Source organism: Cygnus olor, chromosome 2 (assembly GCF_009769625.2).
Source record: "Cygnus olor isolate bCygOlo1 chromosome 2, bCygOlo1.pri.v2, whole genome shotgun sequence".
In the NCBI taxonomy this organism is placed as follows: Eukaryota; Metazoa; Chordata; class Aves; order Anseriformes; family Anatidae; genus Cygnus; species Cygnus olor.
Window position 1 is genome coordinate 32,382,354 of NC_049170.1, and position 20,086 is coordinate 32,402,439.

Below are 20,086 nucleotides of genomic sequence, written 5' to 3' on the forward strand. Positions count from 1 at the left end.
TATTGGTAATTCTCTAAATATTTATGCCATGTCTAGACCTGTGCTTTCTGAAGAGGTGCTTCTGTCTGCAACAAGGAGGAGCTGGTGGTGATGTAGCTTTTATGGTAGTTGTAGGAAATGGTGTTTTATGTTGGTGAATATGGGGAAGTCTGCTTCATGCAGTATATTCTTCAGCTTCAGTTCCTATGACATTTCATTAAACATGGTTTATGGATGTACTACCATGGTCTCAGCATTCATTCACTCAATTAAACTTTATTGTTAACAGAGAGAGTTCTGGGCTAAGGTTGGCTACAGGGAAATCCATAACAGTAGAAATTTCAGTTCATGTGTTTACCATCAGATACTAATTCAGGGAAGAATACCATACACGAGCATATCTAAAAATTAGTGTAAATAACCTTATTAGCCAAAATAATTTCCCATTTCTTAGCATTGTAATTCTGAGAAATATAAATGTGCAGGACATAAATATAAAAGCCAGAGAAAGTGAAGCTGTACTTTCTGGACATATCAGAAGTTATTTGCATTTTATTTCTACTTCTTTTAATATACTCTATAATATTTTCTATGTACTAAAACTATTGAAAATAACCTCCTGGTAACTTTTGAAACACTTTGAGTAAGAGAGAAGAAAACTCAAAACCAGGCTGATTACTGCAGTCAGGAAGAATTTTTAAAATATGGGTAGGATTAAGTCAAGCTCTTTGTTTGGCTAAGAGTGTTGGAAGTGCTTCACAGTAACATTTCTTGACTTCTGTTATTTACTTGTATTCTTGCTCAATTTTGTTATTTTAAAAATTGCTTTGTGGAGTATAATATTCACAAAAGAAAATAGTTCCCTTAGAACAGAAGCTTTTAATCCTTTAAACACCTAATTTGTCAAATGCATAAAGTAAGAGAAACAAACAAACAAACAAACAAACAAAATACACATTTCCCAAATGTATCAGATGTGATTCCTTATGGAAATGAAACAAAGATTGAAAGGCCATATGCACATTTCTGAGAAAGAAAATAAATGATATTGAACAGAAGAGCCTAGTAAGGAACACTGCTGCTGCAACTAAGATGCGCTGTTGAAAATTTAAGGATCCAGCCTTCTGCAGTGCACTGATGAAGTCTCAGACTATTCCAGTTTTTCTCTTATTAAAGTGAACATGTTTGATTTCTGTATGGTACCAAGCTCTCTCAGTGATTTGCAATCATCATGACAGTTTTTTTCCATGCCAAAACTTAAATGAGTTGTGCTGCTTTCTCCCAATCCTAATATGCAATGCCCTGACGCAGTAATGACATATTGTTAATTCTGTCTCACCGATTGCAAAACATTCTGCTTAAAGTGCAGAAACAGAGCATCTACTTCCATGTTGCCTTTTGTATTGCAGAATCTCAGTTTGTGATGACATTTAAAGCCAGGTTCAAAGGCTCAGTCAACAGAACTAAACTGCAATGAGCTAAGATTTTTTTTGGTCTTAATTCTGATGAGAGGGAACTTCTATTCTGAATGATTAATGTGTTAAGTTGGGAGGAGGAGGTTTCAATATGACTAGGTTTTATTTAAATGATTTAGGCTGAGATTCTCAAAGGACCCAAAGTGTTTCTTGAAGAGTAATTTTGAATGCTTGACTCCATTTAAGCAGTCATTCTAGTATGCATGTTCCACGCCTGATCTGCAAATTTCTAAAATTTGAGTAGAGTTCCCTCTGATTTTTTTTTTAGACTTCTTAGTATGAAATTTAATTTCTGGGAAAACTTGCTTAGGAAAGAATCTTTCATTTGAGAATGAAGAAATACCCATTGGCTTGACTGGCCTGCTTCTCAGATGAGTTGAGATGAAGAAAGAAACAACCAACCCACTAGTAAGAAATGGACCTACTGATATGCGGGAAAAGAAAAATGGGTAATAACTTTTGTACTTCCATTTTTCTTAACTGCGTACTTACTAAGTTGCATCAAAATTGTGTAGAATTTTTCTGTTACTGTTGTTTCTTTTGACAGAACAGAGACGTATTTCTTAGCAGTGTCTTGTTGCATTAATTTCTGGAATATTACAGAATGCAAAACCATTATTCAGTACTTGTTTAGAATAATAATCGTGGAAAATGTATCCAGCCAAAATAACAGTACTATCCTAATGATCCCTATAGGTTGGTTTTCCAGTGCTCAAAAATTACAAAGACAATTGTTTGTAAGAGTGAATAGAAATGTCATTTTCTTTCCTATATTCGCCATCATAAGTCCATAATTCTACTTGCTGATTAAGATGACTTAACTGTAAAGAAATTGAAGACGTCCTGCTGTATTTGCACTTTAGGGTTGAGACAGCATATGTCTGAAACCAACTTAAAAGCATGGTAGTGACTTGAAGTCAAATAAAGAAAGAATAGTAAGTTTGATGGAAGTATGATGTATCATTCTAATGATGTCAAGTATTAGTACTTGAATCCTTAAAATCTAATTAGTCCAAAGTCATGTACTAATAGGAATTTTGTTAATGAACATTTAAAGAAAAAGAGTGATTTTATTATATCAATAAACTAAATCCCAGTTAAGCTTTACTTTCATAATGTTTGGTATCCAGGTATACATGGATATAAACTTTGTTATTAGTAATTTCTACCGTTCACAGTGCTTTTTCAGTTCATTGTAATGTTCTGATTGACTTGGAAAACAAGATTGACTCCCTCTGGTGGCTGAAATCAGGCCTTTACATCCCGGAGAATGTTTTCCAGAGATCTGTTCAGACTGGACAGTACAGCCCATGAATACTATTTTATGTTTAGTGTTACATTATTATAGAAAATAGCAATATCTTTTCTTTCTGTCATACAGAGTGCAGCGTTGGTGGTACTTTTGCCATCTGAAAACTTTGGAAGTCCTGGCGGATATTTAGGTCACATGGTTCCAAGGAACCCAAGTATATTGTCAAAGTGAACTAACACTTTGGGCACAGTAGGATTGGAATCATTTACTGTGGTGAGAAGAGTCAAAATAGGAAACGAGGAATTGAGATAAGCAGAGTAATATTGGTGATAGTAAGTGTGTCACAAAAGTACAAGAACTAGATATTATATCTCTAGTTTGGGATTTTCTTCAGCTCATTAAAATTATTTGATCTTAGAAGTAAACAGCTAATTTATTATTATTATCATCATCATCATCATCATCATCATCATCATTTGGCCAGGATACTGTTTTGTTATAAAATGGAAGAATTTTATAATATTTAGATTACAGCTGTGAACGTGAGATGTCTGACTCCTTTTTTCGAGTAATTCCTCCAAATCCCAACTGACAGAATGTGAGAAACACTTCATTTTTGTTACTATTTTCTGCAAATAGTTATGGTTAGAATCTATACACTATAAAATTAAAACTGTCTTCACATTAATAAGCCAAAAACATAAGTAAGCATCCTGGAAGACTTGCATTTCCTTGATTATGAGTTCATAATGCTTTTTGTATATTTTATGTAATCTCTTTTACTGGAGTGCCTGCCTTATGTAATGTCTTAGTAATGGAAATGAGGCCATCTGCATGGTAGTCAAGGTTGCTCTCTGAAAGATATGCTCCGTCTGCAGCAAAAAGTAGATTAAATCAAGACCTTTAAAACCTTCACAACCCTTTCATCAAGCTAAGATGAATATTCCTCTGGAATTCTCCCTTACATTCTTTAGAGCAGCCCATCTTTGCTGTCTATTGACATCTTAATCCATCCAACTTTGTTTCTCAACAGCTGCATAATATTCCCATCAGCTGTACTGCCATTGTTTGTATGTCCTTTTTCATCTTCTGCCACTCCTAATTCAATTCTGCAGTCTAATAAACTCTACCTGGTTTGCTTTACATCACCATTATGATTTTCTTCTTTGCCTTTCATTTTCCCTGCTTTCCCTGTAGTTTTTTTTTTTCCTCTGTGCATTCTGTAATCTCTGCTCCTAGATATCAGTATTCCAACAGCTGCACTTATGAAAAATGGCAAGTCAGTGGTCTAATATTGTTTATTCATTTCATTTGTGCAAACATACTGGGTGTTTTATATTAGCAGAGGAGGAGAGACTCCTCTGACTATGCTGCAGTCCAAGGCAAAGTGGTATGAAGGGGAGCAGAATGCCTGTATCATTCACAGGTCTAGGTGAGATGAAAGCAGAGTAAGTGGAAATCTATGTTCTGGATGTATTTGGTACCACCTTCAGCAGCCTTATATTGTCTCTGAATACGACATCAGGAAAAGATGGTAGCAGGTCTCTAGAAAATCTGATGGTGCTCTTTCAGTCATCTTTAGCATCCTGGAGGGCTTTGTACTCCATCTTTTAATGTATAGTAATACTGATACGACTAAAAGCATATCACCTTTTTCTTGTGTATGTGGCATCTGTTTTGAAAAAGGAGGTGAGAGGTATCTTTTGTGTCATGTATGCTCTTTGCTTTTTCTGAGCATTTCAGGATATGATGCAAGAATTATGTATGTATGCAAGTGCACGCCCACAGCTTCATATCACACATGCTTGCATTTTAATCAAATAATTCATTAATTAATTGTCGGGATTTCATGAAGTGACCAGCAGATAAGCTGGCACGTGTTGATTTGGACACAGATTGTACCTACTATGTTCTGCAATTGCTAAGCAGTGTTACCACCAAATCAAACCTTATTTGTCATCCTCAGTATGATCTGGTTGAGAGTGGTACTGATCCATGTGCAGAAGATACACAGCTAAAGCAATGCTATTTTGTAATCTTCCCTGTCTTTTCTTGTATACCCCTGTCACAGGTGTGGGCACATTACGGTCAAATAGACTAACTTGATACCACGTACTAACAGGATCATTAACACCAATGTATTGTGGTGTTAATAATACTACTAGTATGCCATAAACTTTGGAACTGAAAAGAAAGCTATGTAGAAATTCTACATTTTTAACTACACATGCATTTGTCTTTGTCCTGTTTTTATATGTTCCCTGCAGCAGAAGTATCCAGAGTTCAGGATATTCAAAGGGCGTTCTCTGGAAAGTGAACATGGGCCTTTGTGCTGATGAGTGCAGAGAATGCATGTGTAACAGTTCTTCAGATGAAATATAAAGTAACTCAGAAACCCAAATATAGCTCAGCTTGGATTTCTTGATAACAGATCATCCCAGGTTTGAGTTTAAAAGCGTTTCACATTCTGATGTGATTTACTGGGCACATTTGCTTTTACTCCTCTGACAGAAGTGGTAGGCCTGATATTTGCATGAACTCTGGCAGGCTCATAAGTGGAACTTTCACTCATGTATTCACTGTAGAAGAAACAGCAAACACTAACATTAAAAAAAAAAAAAACAACTTCTTGGCTATAACAAATTAGATGGCATTTATGTTTGTGTTTGTTATGACTGTTTGACTCAAAAGCGTATTTGCAGAGAAGGAATCTGATTTTAGTAAATCAATATAATAAAGCCTTTGATTTTTTACAAAAGCCAGCTAGCTGTAACTTCAGTGTTGGTATTTCAAGGCCTCTCACTGATATTTTAGAAGTTTGTGGTTGTTTGAGCTTCCTTTCCAGGCCCTGGGGAAATAAGAGAATGGTAAATCAAAGCCCAGATCACTGTTTGCATTTATTTTACTTCTCATTATGACATGTATGCAAACACTTAAAAGAAATGGGGAAAAGGTATAATCATGATAAGATCCCTTTTATAGAACAAAAGGGAATGCATTTCTAGTCTAATTTATTACACTTCTCCTTAATACCATAAAGTCAGTTGAGTGCCTCATCAGATTTGACAGTTCATTTATACTTCTAATTCTGTGATAGTGCTGCTAAAATGATTACTGACTCCTTAAGTATAATCCAAGAAAATAACCATAAAATATTTTTTCTGATCTGCGATATGTGTTAATTTCTTGTGTTTTTCCTTTCCAAGTGAGGAAGTTTTAAAAGTATAGATTGCAGTTGGGTACTTAACTGCCATAAAAAGTCATTGTGCTGCCTTTGAAAAAAAGTCTTCCATTTATATTTACTGTCTCCTTTCTGTTTCCCTTGCCTGTGACAACCGAAATCCAGACTATGATTAAAGAAGTATAATTAATCAAAAATATTTAACAGCATTGAGTGAAATATAAATGACACTATTTTTTGTTTGGGTGGACCCCTTAGCTTAATTTTGAGAATGCAGAAAAAAATCTGTTGATTTTAAATATTGAAAAAAAAAAGTTTTATTACAAAATCCAACTACCGTCCAAAATCCAGATGCTTTTGTCACATTAAGGATATTAAAATGAGATGCTCTCAAGGCCATCTTCCTTCACCCCTATACTCGTGAGAGAGATTCTGGATCAAGCTTCTTGGGTGGCATAAAGAAGCTTTGCCTATATTGAAGTCAACACAGGGATGACAGATTATATCAACTGAGAATTGATGTACAAGATTTTAGTCACCAAAGCTGGAATGATAAAAGCATCCCATGGGAGTAACCTAACCTTTCACAGTTTATTGAACATCTGACTTCTGATTTTGTACTGGTTATTCTTAAAATTTCAACTTCTAGCTCCTGCATTCTGTAGTGCAGGTCTTGTAGTGGCACAGCTTCCATCAGAAAGTTGTGACTTGTGGGAAGTAGGCTCCAAATTAGGAAAAATTTCTGCAAATTAGTATGTTAAGCAATTGCTATAGTGGTTTTCATGCCAGACTCCATCCTCTTTAGTCATGGCTGTTCAAAACGAAGTTGCTCACTTAGTTTCCCAGCATGCCCACAGTTGACACATTGCTCTATTAGCTCTTTATTTACACTGGCTGTGAGGGCAAGCAGTGCCTTATCATTATGCCAGGACTGCTCTTAGATTACAGAGTGAGCAATGTTCCTGTAACACTGCTTCTCAACAGGGAAAGCTCTGCCCCAATTTGCTCAGAAATTTAAACTCCTTTCTTTGTGCCCCACCTCAGCTTCATTATCGGTGTCTTATGGCTTTCCAGATATCAGTGCTTTTCAAGTCCTGAATGATGTGGTACATAAATCCAGAGAATTCTGTGTTTAAGCTGGAACGTAAATATAATGCATTGTCTTCATTTTCAGTGGATCTTCCATCTTTCCACTATTTAGACCTATTTTCTGTAAATTCTTTAGTCCTCTGATTATGTCATGATTTACTGGTGGCTAATCCTGAAACAGAAGGGGTTTTCACTTTCTCTGAATGAAGAGGTCAAATGGAGGCAGTCTCTTTTACACTAAAATGTGCAAAACTGTTCTGGTTTGTTTTCATTTTATGAAAAGCATATGAAAACTATGCAAAGTACTATGCAACTTAATAAGCACTTCAGGTGGGTTCTGTTTTGTAGAAGAGAGTTCAAAGGAGTAGCACTAGTATAAACAGTTCTCCCATTCTCTTTTCTTTGTAATACTTCACTGAGTTGATGTTTGGGATGAGGTGTGCTCATTTCTTGGCAGGATTACTCTTCAAAACTTTACTTGTTCTTGTCTGTTTTCAGGAATACACTTTTATTGCCTAATACTGAAACTGCTAGTTGGAGGAGCTTGTCTTCTGTCTCTTGTCACATGTAATTTTAGTTTAGCATTCCAACTTTGTAGGCCTCCTTGCTCACTTCATAAACCTTAACTGCTTCTCAAGTAAAATGCTGCCTTGGATGAACAAGCAGGAGCAAGAGTCTAACCAGCTTCATTCCCTGTTCTTCTCTCCCATCTGCCTCCCTCTCCTAGCCCAACAGCACAGTCAGCTGTGTGAGAAATTCCACTGTGAAAGGGTTAACTTGAGTCCCTGCACTCCCTGCAAATTAACACAGTTCTCCTAATGTAAGAATCAAAAATGGACTCGATGTGTTCTGGTAAGCAAGTCTACTAGAATTCTTCATTACATCTCAAATAAAGAATGGCAACAGTTCAACTGATTGCAGCAGCCCTTCTTTAGGTTCCTGTTTTTAAAGATGGCATAAATATCTGCCAAGAGAGGTAATTGCCAACGAAAAGGAAGAAAGTGGGCTGCTTTATTTCCTGGTATTTTCTTTTAGCACTTGGGATTCGGAAGACTCATGTATTTTAATTTACCAGTGTGCAGAAATTGAAACTAGTCACTAGAAACAAGCTTGAAATGCCATCTCTTAGTGAAAGACTTACCGTTTTTCAGTGATTCCCAATTTTAAGAAATTGTTTCAAAAAGCAAGGCACCAGGGTTAAAACAAGCTCTTCTATCTCTCTTTAAATATGCTACAAGTCTTTAAATATACTCAACAAACATGATGTTTTCCAAGTATCTTTATTTTCTTTACACAGAATGTCAAAAGCACTGCAGGAAGTGCCACTATGGAATATAATTGATATGGAAGTTTTTCCGAGACTATTTTTGTTGTTACATTTCAAGATAAAGGCTGTTGAGTTTTTATACAAAACGAAAAAAAAAAAAAGCCTTTTGCAGTTACTTATAGCTGAAAATTAAGTAGTTTTCTGCTAAAATTTTGACATTTTTCCTGGAATTGCTGACACTAACATTTTTAGTTTATATTCTGCAGCCTACTGTCATATTCACCACAGCTAACTTGAGCTCAGAGAGTCTGACCTTAGTTATCTGTAGAGGGGACTCCCTGGTCTTGTCCTATAGTCAGCAGAGATGTTGGGAAGGATCTGCTCCAGACCACAGCAGAGAGAGAGCAGGGCAGTGTCCCACCCTGAATTGTACCCGCTAGGACCTCGCTCCACTGGTGACACCAGGAATCCTGCATAATAGGGCTCCTTCAAGTGGAGGTAGTCTTTATGAAACTATTACACATATTTCTTTTCTTACCCATCTTTTTCCTTCTTTGGCTAATATCTTGATGCATCAGTTGTTGGAAGTTCTACATCCCACTGCTTGTTGTGAATAGTTATTGAAAGTTGAGCGTGGTGGTTAGGACATTCCTTTTTCTACCCCAAAAATACATATATCCCAGTGTGGATGGGGTGAAATACACATACACACAGCCCTGTTGAGAATAAACATCTTGCATCACCTTTGGTCTTTCTAGTGTTAAAATCGTGTTGGGGTGGTGGGGAGAAGATGCTTCAGCTAAAAGTCAAAGCTTTTAAAGACACTGATTCTGATTCTCTGCTCCATTACACGTTTTTTTCACACTGATGTAACTCCACAGGGCTTCTTTGTCTCTTCCTTGTCAGTTGATAACAAGTAAGAAGAATGTAAATGGCCTGTGGCATCAGCAGGCAGTAACACAGTATTGTTTGGTGGCTTTATGGTTACTTGTTGAGAATCATCTGGCTGAGGAGGTTAACTATTATCAACTTCGCTATTAACTGTTAGAGTTTTAAGACAGCAATTACCACCAAAAGCCAATAGCTACTGTGTCAACAGTTATTAGTAGAATTGGAGGTAAACTTACTGTTAGCAATATTTATGACAGGAAATACTGCTTGTCTTTATTTGTCAGTAAATGTTGGCTTTTAAATGACATGAAAGATTTTATATTGATTTCTATGTATTCAAGCCTCTAGGGATACTTTAATGTTTATTTTCTCCTGCATTAATGTATGAGTTAAAGTTGAATCTGATGAATTAGGTGTTCCGGTATTAGATTTATTATTTGAGTGTGTAAAAATTCTTGAAAATCTGTATCTTATCAAACTGAGCTTGATTTCAGTTCTCCATTTTACAAATTGTGGAAGGAAATTTCCATTGTTAGAAAAGTCTCGAGTCTTCCCCTCACAGTTACAGAGAAGAGCTCTTAGAACGAAGAGGTGGGATGCTCAGCAGGAGTAGGAGGTGTAATCAGACTGACTTGCCATGAGGACTTGTAGGGGTTGATTTGTAGCCAGTATCTGCAAAATCAACTGCAGGGTTCGGTTTGCAAACACTATTGCAAACCAAACCCTGCAGGGTTCGCACGGCTCTGGTTACTATTATTGCTCCTAGTAAGGCTTATTATCCTGTCACAGAAGCTGTAAGAAAGTCCGTCTCTCCACTTTAAACATGATAAGCCTTTGTCACCTACATTGCAATTAATGTTAAAAATAGCAGAGCGCCTATGATAAGATTGTGATTTGCAGGCAGCAAGCCATTGTCCAAGTGCTGGAGACTTATCTGGAGGGGCAGTGAGCCTGCACAGCACTGTCAGTTCGCTGATTGCCATTTCTCTCGGAGTTTGATGAAATATTCATGTCTTTGCTCTGCTCTCTGCAAGCACTATTGATTTCTTGTATAAACGCAGCTATATTTAGTCTAGACAAATGGAATGTGGATTGCTGCTGAATAAATGGGATGAAAGGCTGGGGCTTTGCCTGTCTTTTTCTCTTGGTCTGGGGCAATTATTTATAATCAAGAGTAGTTTTTGTAAGTTAAAGGTGATTTTTTATAATTTAGCGATTAGTCTCAGAACAAAAGTAAGCACTTAGACACAATCATTCTGTTGGGATAACAGGTTAAGAAGACAAATTATGTTCTGAGGTTTACAATCACAGTTGCTAGGATTAAAAAAGAAAAAAAAAACAAACAAAACAACAACAACAAAAAAACACCTAGCAAATGTTTCCAGAATATTGACAATGAGAGAATATGGTCAGTAAAAGAAATCTGGTGCCTCACATCTTCTTTTTGTAAAAATCTGTTGTAAATGTGTATATTTTATGCCAGTAGGTGTTATTGTGCAGTTAGAGTTCAGTTCTGACTGTTTGCTACAGTTTCAACTTCTGCAGCTTTACTGCTCCTGTTTGCTAGATTTTTTCACTGCTTCCTTTTGGTTTTCTCGCGGAAAACAAATACAGGTATAACAGAATAAAATGAGAAAAATTGTATACCGTCTTATTCCCTGGTCATTTCCTGACATCATGTTTGTTTCCAGTTAACAATCCTATTTTTCTGGTTGAGTAGCAGGAATTGCAGTTAATGTGTTTGTATTCCACTGTCCTCTAGTGGATGGAATCAGAACTGCTAAGCACTATCACAGACGTGCTGTTTTCCTCTTGTAAAAATGATACTTGCTAGTTTTTTGTTCTTTTTTTAACAGGTAAAGTTATGCTCTGTCTCATCTCTTAATATGAAAACATGAGCTTTAAAAGTATAGTGAAAATCATCAAATCTCTCTCTCTTCTTCTGATTTTTAGTCCCTTCTGTTTAAATCAGGAGATGGAAGCCCACAGTCTTCTTCATTCTTCATTTTAATGCTGGATTAATAATATATACCATTATGGCAGCAAATTGAAATAATCTAACGTATTTTCATTTTCTTGAAAGACATACATAGAGTACGGTGCCTAATCTACTCCAAGCACAGTGGTGATTTTCCAAAAAGCTGTATTAATCCTTCTCATGTTGTGTGTCCAATATTTTCCTCTAATTTCATGTGTGTTACTCCTGTGGGTTTGCTACAAAGCCAGGTATATTATATGCAATAGCTATCTGTCTGTAACACCATCTTTGGATAATCTACATGCTAGCTTTCTCTTTTTAGAAAATCTCTTTCAACCCAGAAAGAACTACAGGCCTTCACATCAAGCTGAAGAAGTGCCCAGAGCACTTTGTTGTTAAGCATTCATAGAGTCTGGGAGGTTCTCACTAAATAGTGCTCCTGAAGGCTGAGACATGGTTTTAGAAGTGAATTGCTTGTTAATCTATTTAGCAGAATATTAATCCAGGAATATTGTTTCCAGACATTTTCTGGAAAATGATAAAATGGTTTGGAAAATCTCTGGTTGCTAGTAGAAATATTAGAAGTTTGCATACTGTATAGTTTTCATAAATGTTGGCTCTGTACATTGAAGGAGTCTTTGAGTGAAATTGTTCTTTTACCCAGTAGGAATCATCTCTATTCTGCTTCTCCAGTTATATTTAACATGCATATGTTTTGTTGTTTTCCTCCCTCAGTGGATGTGAAGTCGGAGGTTCCCGTGGGATTAGAGCCTATCTCACCATTAGACTTGCGAACCGATCTCAGGATGATGGTTCCCATGGTGGACCCAATTATGCGTGAAAAGCAGCTACAGCAGGAGCTACTTCTGATCCAGCAGCAGCAGCAAATTCAGAAACAACTGCTGATTGCAGAGTTTCAGAAACAGCATGAAAACCTGACCCGCCAGCATCAGGCCCAGCTGCAGGAGCACATAAAGGTAGCAACATTTTCAATTTTTCCCTCAGTATATTTGCAAACTGAATATGCTGAGACAGACTCAGCTAAAGGGAGTGTTCCTGTGTCTGTGAGATGGAGTGTGAGTGCTTATTCCTCTCTGTTTGGGTGATAGAAGCATGTTCAAGCAAAATAACTGCCAGCAAGTTGTTCCCAGCAGATCAAAGTAGTGTTATAAGACTCCCCAAACTCACGAAGTCAGTAAATCCACAGAAAATCAGACTACCGATTTCACAATGTTAAATTTTCAGCCAGACTTCAATATGGCTGTCTTTTCAGTGTGAGCAATTTTGAGTATATTAAAAGACTGCTTTTTTCAGCTGCTGTCTGAATTTGTGCCCACAAATCAAATCAATAGACAAGTACATAACATTTGCATTTGTAAAACAGAGGTAGGCCAAGCAAACTTTGTGTTTTCACTCTTCTCTGAGCTGCCTCACATAACAAAAAAAAAAAAAGAGATTTATGGGATTGCATGTGCAATGGTAGGACTGCTATAATGGATTTTGGCTGTGAATTTATGATCTTGCCTTTCTTTTTATTTATATTTTTTCTTCTGATCTACTTGCCATTATATTACTGTGCTACGTTTCTGCTGGACAAACGTGACAAATGCAGCTGAGCACAGCAGCCAGGGTTTGGTGACACACTGGCAAAGAGTGTTATGCAGTTTCCATGCATTTTTGCCAAAAGAGAAAGATGAGAAACCACAGCAGCCAGCTGCTACCTGATAGTAGAGTTCATTTTAGTGACAGCTGGTAATGCACTATGCTGCTAAAAAGACAGGAAAGGCAGTTAGGAGGTAAAAAGAAGTGTAAGCACACAGAAAAGCACTAATACTCAGTTATTTAACGGGTTTATTTTGGCCAGGATTGACCTAGAAAACACTGCAAACTGCACTTTCTCATGTCTTTTTGTTCTGTGCAAGTTACAACAGGAACTCCTAGCCATTAAACAACAGCAAGAACTTCTCGAAAAAGAGCAGAAACTGGAGCAGCAGAGACAAGAGCAGGAACTGGAGAGGCATCGCAGGGAACAGCAGCTTCCTCCCCTCAGAGGCAAAGAAAGAGGTCGAGAAAGTAAGCACCAGTGTACCATGAACCCTAATATGAAATTAATATATTTCCTTATGCCTTCTTGCAGCTGTAGTGGACAATGAACAGGGATCTGAAGCAATTCTATTATTGTGTGAAATCTGCAACTATAGAGTAGTCAAAGCTGTGCTTGCAGAAAGGCAGAGCCACCTGTTGCACCCACAAAAACACACTGCTCTTTTGTGTGCAGACTTGCAGAACTGCAGGAAAGCACCTTCTTGGCAGACCTGTATATATGCCTGTCAAGTAGATAGCTCTTTTTATGAAATAAGAAGGAATTTGAAAGCCTAAAGCTTCACTTGAGAATTTCTCTCTGAAGAGCTTATTTCGCAATACAGAAATCGCTACCAAACATCACGCCATATAACTGTCTAAGTAATTTGAGCATTGTTTCAAGTATGAAAATATAACAAAGTGTTTAAGAATATCTTCAGCTGAGACTTCTGAATAATTCTGCCTGAGTTATAAGACCAATATGTGTTCAAACTGCCTTGTGTTTGGTTTTGATACCATTTCATGAAACCCAACAAAGAGTTATTTCTAGCTCACGCATATCTGTAAGGTAAATGACAGATATAAAGGAGGCTGTTGGAATTTGGTGTTCACTAGAGGGAGACAGATACAAATAATTCTCTTTTGTCAGGTCAGCTTAGAAATCAGGTTGCAAAAATAGATTGTGAAGGTATTTAAAATGAAGCTGCCACAAGGAGATATTGTTATTTGGCCTCCTAGTTGAGCAAAAGATATTAACTAACAGAGACAATATGAGAAAAGTGTTGTACATAATGCTCAGAGGGATCATATACTCTTGCCTTTTTTTTCTTGGGTGGAAAACTGTATTAGTTCAGCAGCTGTGGGTATACCATAATGTAGACTAGAAATTAAGGTGTCCATGGGCTTCCATTACTTTGGTAAACAATGAATCCCTGAAAGCATTATACTGCTGTCAAACAGAGCTTTCAAAGAATTCTTGTTTAGGTGGCAGTGGTGGTGTTATTTTCACATTCTTTGGGGGAAAGCGAGGGGTACATCTGTTCCTCTGTCTGAAGAAAGCTTTCTTGGTATAGCATTAGCAATCTGAAGTTGTTCGTTTATCCTCTTCAGTCTGGTCTAGTTGGGTTCCTTGCTCTCTGCAACATTAATAATTTTCAAACCACCAGCCTAATGACCCAGAAAGGCAAGGGTGGAAGAAGCCCCAAGGATCCTATAGGTAGTGTGAAAATCAGCATCCATACAAACAGTTGGACTTTATTTATGCTCATGCCAGACGATGGGCAGTAGTGTGAACTCCATGGTTCCCTTTACAGTTTGATTTCTTGCAGCACTTGTGACCCCCAGGCCCAGCCCCAGCATATTCTGCTGCTGATCTGCTTAATGAGTAGAGGAGGGAAGAAACTACAAAAAGTGAAGTTAGGATCTGAAACTGAGGGGTGGTAGAGATATTTTATGGGAATGAGGTCACAGGGGGACATGCTCACCAGCTAGCTGTGCTGTTGGGTAACCAAATACTTAGAGTATCAGTATTCCCTAGTGCTGCTACTTTCAAAGAAGCATTTTATTCTTCCCTTTTTTATCACTGTTTGGGGAAAACTGAAATAATTTTTGTTTCCTTTTTTATGTCCTTTTTACAAAGAATATTATGACTGAGTAAAGAAGCCTGCCCCATGCTGGAAGTAGGAATCAGTAGTTTAACCTGACACTGACGTGCCCTGCTGATTTTGCTCTGTTGAGCTAGTGACTGAGAGAGGTCAAAATGCAGTATGTCTTTCTGTTGTGTTGGTCTTTCTGTCATTTTTGTGTCATAAGAGTAGAGTTATCAACTGCAACATGTTTCTGTGGTCCATCTTTCAGACATCACAGGTAGAGGCTCTTGAGTGGCATGAATAAAAAGGCTCATTGCTGGCTCTTTTTACAGAATTCTGCTCATAATCAAACTGTTCAAAGGGCAGATTTGCTGCGCTATTACTATCATTTTACAAAAAGAAAAAACAGTCTTCACTGCTAACTCAAAATGTCCTTTTGTCCCTATCTTTTTAGTTCTGTCATTTGTTTTGGATTTGGAAAATATTAGGAAATGCTCTAAATTCTTTAGATATATCTGGTCTTGGATAAATGGCCTCATCTACCGATGAAAGATTCTTTTATGACTTCACTGGATTTTTGGGTTACGACCAACTTCAGTCTTCTGTAGATAAACATTAATCCAAATGTTATCTCATTTTGACTGATTTCCACCAATATTTTTTAAATTTTTTAACACTTTCAGCAGCAAGGATATGGACTGTTTTTTTTTTTTTTTTTTTTTTGTGATATAGTTTTTGTTTTCTTTAAAAATGTAATTTTTAAAGTAAAAACGAGATATGTTTAATTGTGTGTCATAGGGGCAGTGGCCAGTACAGAAGTGAAGCAGAAACTTCAAGAGTTCCTGTTGAGTAAATCGGCAACAAAAGACTCTCCAGCAAATGGGAAGAATCATTCCATGAGCCGCCACCCCAAGCTCTGGTACACGTATGTTCAGTGTTAGGCTGGTTCCTTCCCATGTTGAGGTATCTACTTTAACTAGTCAGAAAGATCCTCCAGCAGGGATGCTGAGAGTTTAATTCCAGAACAAGATGAAAATTCAGCCAAGAAATTAGCAAAAAGTTTGATATATCTTGTTGAACTGAAGAGTACTCGGTGGGCAGTGATAATATGAGAGCTATACAGAACACAATGGTGTCAGAAATTTGTATAAACCTTTTATTTCAACTGCTTCATCTCTTGATGCCATCACAGATTTTCCAATTACACTTGATATTTTCCCAAGTCTCTTCAATTTTTGCACTTAGAACAATTTGTATTTGATCTACTTGGATTTTGAATCAATGACAAAACTTGTTTCTTCGTGAAGAGATGGTTTCCCAGTGAAGTTATTTGTATGATGTAAGTAAGTCACAAGGGTTTTGAGAAGGATAGTGGTTTTTTTTTAACTTTTCTAACTCTGATGGATTTCAGTGTCCAAAACTACATATTCTGACAATGGCTTAACATTGATAAGAATCTGCTTAGGCAACTGAAACAAGTGATTTTGTTGGGTCCTGTAATGCATATACTACTATTCTAAGAGTTTTTTTTTTCTTTATTTTTAACTAATTAATTCCTTTCTAACTTCCTCATTGCAACAGACACATTCTTAGAAGTCATTAAATAAAATAATAATAAAAAATATCTGACTGCATTTCCAAAAGATTTCTACATTATCCCCAAACTGGCCTTCGGTAGGACAAACAGAAATGCATATAGTACATTAGAATTTTATCTTGTGCTTGTTCTTTTTAAAAAGAATTACTGAAGGCCTGTCCTTGGAATTCCCATTTGGAGCTAATCAGAACATTGCAGTAACATGATTTAATACACAGTTACATTGTTTCTGGTAGAGATAGAATAAATAATTTCTTCCAAGTAATGTGAAAATTCTCTTGAGTAAGATTTCCGGACTAATAGTCTGAGCTTAGTTCTGAGTCTTCAGATGGGTGAGAACTAGAAGCTCTACAGAGGGATGTCTTCTGCTACACTAGGGAAAGTAGTGCCTCATTTCATTAGTGCCTCTCTTTGTCAGAGACATAGTATTACTGGATTAGCCACATTACATTGAAAACAAAGGGAGAGGCTCTGTAAGAGGCCAAGTAAAATGATGTTTAGGTAAATACAAAGTATGAAAGTTTTCCTCCTTTCCCCCTCTCTCCCTCTAAATGAAAATATCAACCAAAAATAAAAACCTGTCTCTAGGCCAAATGATGCAATTTCTTTGCAATTTGCTGTTTCCACATTCAGAAAGATCTGCCCACACTATTTCCTTCATTCAGCAGTTGTCAGCAAGTGTTCTTCAGTTTGGAGCTTCTCTGCTGATGTGAGTGCTATGTGCTGCAGTGGTATACTCAGAAAACTTCCAAAATGAAATTAAATGCAAGGATTTAGCTTCCCTGTCTCCTCTTGTCTAAATAGTTTGCATTTTTTTCAACAGATAGTAGTAACTCAATATTTTTTTCAGTCTTATATACCAACAGCACCTCCCACCCTCACACATACACACACACACCCCACCCTGAAAATTCACCCACGTTTTGTTAGAAAAGGCTGGGTCAATACACATCTATTTGTATGTAATAAACAAGACTTAAATGGCTTGTGCTGCGCTTCAGATGGTTCATATTAAAATGCAACTATCTAAAATGGTCAATTCCCCAAACTGGTGACAGATCCTGTCTGTAGGTCAACATGACTCTTATCCTATGTGACTTTTATAATGAGTGCAAAAAGCACATTCTTGGGAATCCCGAGGAGTTCCATAACTTACAGTAAAAGTGAAATTGGTTACATGAGCCTGTGGTTTGTGCACACTTAGAGGAACAAGAACATAAACACAGCTGAGACATGTGTACAACATGTGTAGATAGTTACTGCTGGTCACCTCAGCGACTGCTAATTTGTGACCTCTCTGTGTCTGCTGCAGGGCTGCCCACCATACCTCACTGGATCAAAGCTCTCCACCCCTGAGTGGGGCCTCGCCACCGTACAAATACACTTTACCAGGAGCACAGGATGCCAAGGATGATTTTCCACTCCGTAAAACGGGTGAGTTAGAGTAGTTTATTCGATCCTCTTACCCAGTAATTCTCCCACCTTCTATTTTAACCAGGCTATCCATCAGCAAGGCATATATCATAATCCACAAAACCTGTTCAGGATGATACTAAGGGTAAGTTCAAAGGTCCTGGCTGTATCTTTACAAGGTTGGATTGACCACACGGTATCAAGAGTCAGTATTTCCCGACGCTAACAGCTAGTGCAAGCTTCAGTCCTGATAAGCTTAGTTTCTAATCAAACCATCATTTCAAGGATCTTTATGGTATTATTTTCTTTTTCTCAATATAACTTCTGGGTTTAATAACTCTGTCTCTCTTTTGCATGGTAGATAGAGTATCTGTCTTCAGACGGTATGCTGCCTTTAGACAAAGTTTTTCAGGACATTGTGAGGGGAATTCACGGAAAGATGTGGAATTGGAATATTATGATATTTTGTGACCTTGATTGCCAAAGTTTATACACGTATCTACATACACACACATATACATGCACACATTTTTATGTGCTTTTTACACATAGGAATGTATAATAATTTACAATAGAATGTTCATTTGAACATTTCAGAATGTTTCAAAGGATTTAGCAAATGAACCGTTTTTCTTGACAGCAGGTGAACTGTAGACTTGTCTTTTTCTGCATCATAAAGCTAGAAGGATGATGGTGGAGTCCATGTGGCTGTTGCCTCAGGTCCTTGGTGCAGTGACCGGTATCCAGGAATGCAGGGAGACACTAAGAGGGGAAAAAAGAGAAAGAAAAGAAAACATTAGATCTCTTATTGCATGAGTCTGCTGTTGAGTGATATAGTTACATTCGGAGGGAAAGTCTGACCCCCTACTGTGCTAAGCCTTTGAATGTGATTTAGCCACTGGGAGATTGAAAACTCACTGCAAAACTGGTATTGACTTGAAAAGAAGCGGCATTTGGAAGCAGTATGCATTCAGAAAGAAAACCCAGTCTGCATCTAATACTTTGGGGCAGACTCTCTAAGCTCATGTTATACCCCCAAATATTTTCAAAAGAATGAGAGAATGAAAAGCAAAATGCTAATTTATTCTGGATGAATTATTTAATGTGATCTTTTTACAATATGTGGTAATATAACAACATTCTATAAAAATCTGATTCAGGCAATTTGGTCACAATGAGCCCTTATATGTCTCTCTGCTTAATACTACTGTACAACATATATGTTCTGTGCCAATAGGCAATACATTTTCATTTTTTAAACAAAACAATACACTCTACATCTTTTAAATGCTGTGAATTTATCTACATGTTTTTGAAATGCGTTTTATTTTTTTTTCCATGTTTATATATCTTAAATGTTAAGATTGATATTTATGATGTGTCAGACTGTTGATCTGTAAAACAAAACATTTTCAAACATTGTAATAGTAAAGTTCTCGTGCAGCTGCTAATACTTTTATATCTCTGTGGGGGTTTCAAAATATTCCTTAATTCAATTCCCATTGTCTGCGTAAGAGGACTATAATATAATTAAATCCAGATGTTTTCTATATGTTATTCCAAATATTTGGGCATGCAATGCATCAGTTACAAAATTGGACAAAGGACTTGATGACTCTCTGAAAAGATATCTACAGAATAAATAGACAAATACTAATGTAATCATTAGCCATTTTTATGACATTTACATAGTAAATTTGATAAGCAAATAGAAATGTAGTGTCCAGCATATTGTATGTTAGCGAGGGTAGGTATTTGATAGCTCTCTGCATCCATGAAAGTAGCAACTGTTAAATATCCTGTTTACAAGTTCAGTCTCTCTCTATCCTGGAGTTGTAATTCCAGCCTTCAGCAACATCCCCACAAACGTTCCAATGATTGTTCATCAGGTTGAGAGTAAAAGCAACAGGAACCAGATTGACACAAATCAAATGACCCTAATCTTATCTGAGTGGTTATAGGGCCATCCTCCAGGCAGAGGGGACATTCTGGAGCCTGTGTCATCCTCATGGGACCTTATCAGACAAAGATGTCCCACGGACACTCACGTATATGGACAGGCTATAAGCCTGCAGAAATCTGACCTTTGCCACGAGGGGTGAACCTCTTTTCCTTTCCTTTGGGCTATGAACGCTTATTGCCACTGGCTCCTGGTAAACCCTCTGTGGTGCTGAACCTGCATGAAGTCAGTGATTCATGTGAAAGTAAACCTTACATTCTTTTCACTCTTTGGAAAGGAATACACATTTTAGGCTTTCATCACAGGCTTGGTTTACTTCTCAATTTTATTTTC

The 20,086-nt window shown here is 37.1% G+C and overlaps 1 protein-coding gene across 24 annotated transcripts in view; it reads left to right on the forward strand.

Annotated features, from left to right (window-relative positions):
- The window catches only part of HDAC9 (histone deacetylase 9), a 480,477-nt gene that overhangs the window by 235,098 nt on the left and 225,293 nt on the right, over window positions 1-20,086 (forward strand). For 8 of the 24 annotated variants that reach the window (XM_040545937.1, XM_040545942.1, XM_040545936.1 and 5 more), the window contains 4 exons: window positions 11,848-12,089; window positions 13,035-13,185; window positions 15,582-15,708; window positions 17,693-17,814. In XM_040545937.1, coding sequence (XP_040401871.1) covers window positions 11,848-12,089; window positions 13,035-13,185; window positions 15,582-15,708; window positions 17,693-17,814 — 642 coding nt within the window. Of the gene's footprint in view, window positions 1-1,727; window positions 1,904-11,847; window positions 12,090-13,034; window positions 13,186-15,581; window positions 15,709-17,692; window positions 17,815-20,086 lie in introns of those variants that run through there. The other 16 variants (XM_040545949.1, XM_040545955.1, XM_040545943.1 and 13 more) reach the window with 7 other exon arrangements.